General features: G+C 37.3%; 1 protein-coding gene across 1 annotated transcript in view; it reads left to right on the top strand.

Annotated features, from left to right (window-relative positions):
• The first annotated feature begins 1,250 nt into the window (after positions 1–1,250).
• The window catches only part of spon1a (spondin 1a), a 176,000-nt gene continuing 171,250 nt past the window's right edge, over positions 1,251–6,000 (top strand). The window contains exons 1-2 of the mRNA XM_058752280.1: positions 1,251–1,722; positions 2,873–2,979. Of these exons, the coding sequence (XP_058608263.1) occupies positions 1,485–1,722; positions 2,873–2,979 (345 nt within the window). The 5' untranslated portion in view covers positions 1,251–1,484. The remainder of the gene's footprint in view (positions 1,723–2,872; positions 2,980–6,000) is intronic.

Raw genomic sequence — 6,000 nt, 5'->3', positions numbered from 1 at the left:
CAGAACTTAGTCAGGGAACTTGTGCTGAACTGAAGTGATTGAACTCCAGTGATTATAATGAGAATATTATTTGACCATTTTCTGTTTAAATTGCATAAGTAAACATTAACTAAACCATTTTAGGTATTATTACTGCTATTTTGTAAAATGTTGGAAACAGTTTTGGTGACCATTCAATTGCATGGACAAAAGAAGAAGAATAAAAAGAAAAAGAAGAAAAAAAAAACTGATCTCCATGGTTCCATAAAGGGAAGTTATGGATGATGATGACCAGTAAATAATGAATTTTAATTTTTGAGTGAACAATGCCTTTAAGCATCCTGACCAGGAAACAATGTTACTTCAACCATTAGCATGTGCTTGGGGTGGAACTATCCATTTATTGATAGACCTGAGGTCCACCCTATTTGAAACCATTTTTGTAGTATGGTTTGGTGAAATGACACACACGCACACACATTTGTTTCTGTGAATTGTGGGGACTTTCCATAGACTTCTATTACTTTTATACTGACCAAACTATATTTTCTATCCCCTAACTCAACCCTAACCCTAACCCTAACCCTAAACCTAAACCCACCCCTTACAGAAAACCTGTTTGTATTGTTACACTTTCAGATAAACATCATTTACTATTTTTAATTTTTTTTTTTTTCACCGCAAGCCGGTCCCCACAATGTCAACGATTTCAGGTTTTACTATCCTTGTGGGGACATTTGGTCACACACACACACACACACACACACACACTTTGTTTTAAAGAAAGAAAATAAGAGAATAGGCTATTAATCACAAAGCTATATGCAAAATTCTTTAAAGAAATAAGACCAATCAATATGTATAATTCAAATATTACGATGACATCATAGTCGTGGATCCTATTTTTATATATGTTTTTATATATGTTTTTCTGTAATTTCTTAAAATGCGTAATATTTACAAAAGGCAAAATTAAGGTTGACATTTTAAACAGAAGTTAAAAGTTTAGTTCAGCTAAAAGAAAGGAGAATCCAGTTGGGTGCTCTAATATTTATAGGGAAACATTGAGACCACTTGAGAAAGCAGAATGTTCCAATGAATGAATAAATGAATGCTAATATAAAATAAAATAATGAAATAAAATAAAATATTTATAAAATTTATAATTGATAAGGACCGCATAAAATTTTTCTGACGATTCTAAAAATATCTGAAAACCGGGGCTCTCTCTGTTCTGAGCATGTGGTCTTTGTTTTTAAGTTTGTGTGGCTGAATCCATTCAGCTGTCAGTGTGAGGCAGCAGCACTTAGAGTCAGTCCACTCTGAATGTGCCACTCGGTACAGACGGGCGATTCCTCATCTCTCTTCAGTTCAGGATGGCAAAATAACACGGTGAAGGCGGAGATATCAGCATCTGCGTATATGGGAGCTTGTATTTACAACCAAGTTTAGTTTCCACTAGAGTTCAACACTCTAGAAACACGCTTGTAAGTGCGTATTGGGAAATGAAAGTGAAGCGATCGGAGATGTGGAGAGCCGCTGTCCTGCTGCTGTTAACCGGCTGCGTGTGCGCGAGTGTGCCCGAGGAGCCCGCGGACAGAGCGGTTCCATCTGACGGCTATTGCAGCTGGATAACGCGGGCTCAGCCTCACGGAGCTGGAGGCAGGAGGGAGGGCTTCACTGAGTTCAGACTGCGAGTGGAAGGAGACCCGGAGCATTATCAACCCGGCAGCACTTACCGAGGTACATGTCACTGTTTCAGCTGTTGTCAGGACCACCGGCGCGCGGACAGAGACGCTTCACAGTGCGCGCGCTGGAGATAGGGGCTTTGTCTGAAAAACTAACAAGCTGCCTACATAAGCAGCATGTTGGGGCTTATTATTGCCTAAGTGATAGTGGAAACTGGGTTTTATTGCGATGCGGGGAAGTTGTCTCAGTAACTATAACGTTTTGAGTCAAAAGTCCATAAATATTTGTGTTCTAGTGGTCATATGTGTTGGTTTTAAATGAAAATCTTTTTTTTTATTTCCTTATTTTTTTTTTTAATAGCTGAACTGTGTAATTTATTATAGTCAAGTCAGGGCAAGTTGTCACATTTAAATCAGGGTGAGCTGTCACGTACTGTATTTCATTTTATTTTAATTTATCAAATGAAATATACAGTGTCTGTTTTCAAAATTATACAGTGTCTGTTTTCAAAAACTGTAGATATTGGCAATTTGATTATAATGAATGAATAAACAAACAAACAAACAAAACCAATTTTACAGCTATTTCTGTTTTCTCCTATATGATACCGCAAATTGTTTTCAATATGCAAATGAAAGGTTTACAATATTTCTAACTTTCTCATTTGTACTGTGTATTGACCGATAATCGGTTTATGTGCATCATAAGTTTAATAATATTTGTTAGTGAAATATTTTAAAATAGGTTACATTACCATTTTACTGGAGGTGAAAATAAAAAAGTCAGAGTTTCTGGACTAGAAAAGAAGTGAAGTTCCTAAATGCAATTTTGGGAGCGGTTGAACCCATCAGATTTTTCAGTGAGCTGCTGGAGCATGTAAGCAGGGCTCACCTTGCTCCGGCATCAGCTGTTTCGTATGTTTTCTTCACCTCCTCAACTCCATGAACAAAATGTAGGCATCTTGCTATCCATACTTATATTCCAAGCATTTGTAGCTGTCTCCTTCAGTCTCTCCACTGCGACCAACAAGCCAAATGAGTTTATCCTCAGTAGCTAAAAATAATACGGGGCAAAACTTATGAAATATTATAATTCTGTATCAGAAACCTGATACCATTGTATGTGTTTTACTGATTTTGATTGACCTGTGAAAGCAATCAGAAAGGTGATGCAACTGACTATTTGGTATTGTGATTATTTCCAGTATCCCTGTATGCAACCAACCCTGCATACTTCAGAGGCTTTACTCTTATCGCTCTGAAGGAAGGGTACAATGGTGACCAAGAGGAGGATTATGCTGGAAATTTCCAGGTGAGAATCTGACCAAAGTCATGCACACTAGCAATGCAATGCACTCTTGGGAAACATAATTCTCTGTGATGTAAAACATGGTGTACCCATATAATCATATAATGCATAGTTAGACTAGAAAAATAAATTAGCTTATCAGCTATTTAAAGGAAGGCTTTGGCATATGTGTCTGTGTCTAATCAAACCAAAATTTCTGACGTGTCAGAAATTCATCTGACCATCCAACTGCTAGCCAGAAGAAACTACTCACCTCTTGTTACCCCTTGTACACTGCACGTCAAAAAAAGACGCACAAAAAAGCTGAAATTCTGCCGACTCAAAAAAGAGTCTCACAAGTCAGAATTCGGCTCAAAATTGAAAGAAAATCCCACAGTGTATGCCTGGCCTAAGATGGTTGTTCATTTTCTAAAAACAAATGAAGACATTTTTAATGCGACCTGAGCACTCTCTCTTCATCGAAAGTCAATTCAACCACATCTAGACAGTTCAAAAAGTTCATAAAGCATTGTGATCAAGTGTCAATCAAGTATGGTTAGGCTTCCATTTATATTTGATGAGCTCTATATATGTGCACTGAGCAATGTCAAGTGATAGTGTCTTATCAGAAGGCTTGGATTGAACTTCTCCGTTCATATGGATTCTACTTTAAAAACTAGCATTTTTATGAACTTTTTGAAATGCCAAATTTGCATGGACTTTCAGAGGGGGACATTGGTGCTTCAAAGATGAACAAAAGTCTTATGGGTTTGGAAAAATATGAGGCTCAATAAATGATGACAGAATTTTAGTTTTTAGGTGAACTAACCCTTTAAAAGGATGGTTGACTTTTTTTTTTCCCCCACTTAATTGTGTTTATCTAACATGTGTTAATGCTTTGTTTAAAAAAAAAACAAACAAAAAAAAACAACAGCATTATTTTTTCACACAATTTACCTTTATTCTACACCGCTCTGTCCCTTCTCCTATAAACGCCCTGATGATTTGCTGGTTTTAAGAAGCCACTCCCTCAGAAATATGCAATGAAATATTGAGATGCAGAGGATATTAGTGAAGAGGATCGTGCAGAACCTGTGCAAGCACGGCTCTTAATAGTATGCTTTTTGTTTGTTGTTGTCTCATACTTATAGATACGCTGTTAATTTGTAAATGCTACTGCTTATGTTAGCTTTTAATATATGGTTTTATCCTGATTAAAGCTTTAATACAGTATGGCAACTGCACACATTGTTTAACGCTTCTCATAGCTATGTGAAAATAAGTGTATAATTGGAACAGTTCATTGTTGGATCTGAGAGAGAGAGAGAGAGAGAGAGAGAGAGAGAGAGATGCAGTGCAGGGGATGCGAGAAACAGTATTAAGAACCGCTGCTTTAGAACATTGATTTTCAAACTTGTGAATCCATTAGAATTGTTAGAAGGCAGAATCGCGATTCATACATGAATAGATTTTTACGTGCACCCCTATTTTTCACTTCCTCTTCTCTAAAGCAGCGCAACATGGCCTCGCCCCCTTTGCTGCATGTTCCCAGGGGCAGGGTTTATCTGGGTTTGTGATGTCCCAGGAAGTAACTCATTGTAGTCCCAACGAGCTGTTTTTGTAGGCATTAAACTGCCATAATTTTAAATATCTCCATTAGCATTCAACTTGCAGCGTTGTAACTTTGCAGATATTGTTTATGCTCAAACAGCAACATTACACACTAACTAACGTTAAAAATGTGAAATCGCAATCAACCACCCCTTTATAGGAAATTATTATTACTTCTATGTTATTTGGGGTCACTACTTGATGTCCAAAGAGCACCAATTACATCACCAGAATCTCATGGATATGAGATGCCCTGAGTCCTTCTGGGACAATGAATTACAGAAGACTCCACTCATATAGAGCTGATGGTTTAGTCTGTATTAAGGCAGTCATCCTGATTGCCTGGCTGTGGGATCTACTGTACTCCCTTTGTGTGCTGGAGCCAAGCTCGGATTCAGCCACACCTGGCAAAGCTCTTACATCAACACCATATGCTGCCTCTCCGCACGAGCTCTCATGCTATGCCAGAGAGTGGAAACGGAACGAAAAAGGCCCATTAAATGTCACATAAACCATAAATCTCAGCTCCCTGCAGAAATGCTCTGCTCAAACCTGCTCTTGCACAGAAGAGATTTCTTTTCTTGCAAGTGGGACATAGATCAGTGGTTCTCGACTGATTTTGTTTCAGGTCCCAGATTAGACATTTACATTTAGTAAATGGTGAAGAACACAATACAACACTACAAAATTGTTAAGCTTTCAGAAGTAAACAAATATGTCCTTGAAACCATTGTTTGGAATTTATATCAACAAAAAATGTGTTGCACCAAAATTTGGATGGTTTCATTATCTTGAAGTCCAATAAGACAAAACAAAAATGCTTGACTAAAATTATGTTTATCCTTGTTAAAACTGAATTCTGAGCAGTACTTTCTACTAATTTTGTATACCGTGTTAATGGTTTTTGAGGATGAAGGCGTGTCACACAACCTGTCCATATTGACAATTAGCTAGATTCTATTAAATGGCAAATCAGTTCAGAATTAATTTATTGATTTACATTTTACACATGTACACAACCCTTCATCAGACCAAAAACTACCATTTTTGGGTGTTGTTCCACCAGATGAGAACCTATGATATAGAGGCCATTGCATATTTTCCACCTGAGAGCTTTTTTTTTGGGGGTGAATTCTGATGGTTTGTTCTGATATCTGAAGTTACTAGTCAGTTAAATTGTTAATTGCCTATGCTAGTACAGTGGGTAAAGAGTGTTTTGGCAAGTTCTTCATTGTACGTATTGTGATTGTACAGATTTTTTAGTCTGAATACATTCTGTCAGATTGCATATTCTGAATGCAAAGTTTCTATACCCTAAATTCTGCAATCTGATGAAAATATCTATACTGTTGTACATATGCATTGTCCATGCAAAGAACATCATTTTTTGTCTGTTACCATAGCAGGGACAAGCTTGTGAGTCACATTGACGAA

The sequence above is a fragment of the Onychostoma macrolepis genome, chromosome 18, assembly GCF_012432095.1.
Source record: "Onychostoma macrolepis isolate SWU-2019 chromosome 18, ASM1243209v1, whole genome shotgun sequence".
NCBI classification, from domain to species: domain Eukaryota; kingdom Metazoa; phylum Chordata; class Actinopteri; order Cypriniformes; family Cyprinidae; genus Onychostoma; species Onychostoma macrolepis.
The sequence above is the reverse complement of the archived record's forward strand: the minus strand, read 5'-3'. Positions and strand labels throughout refer to the sequence as shown.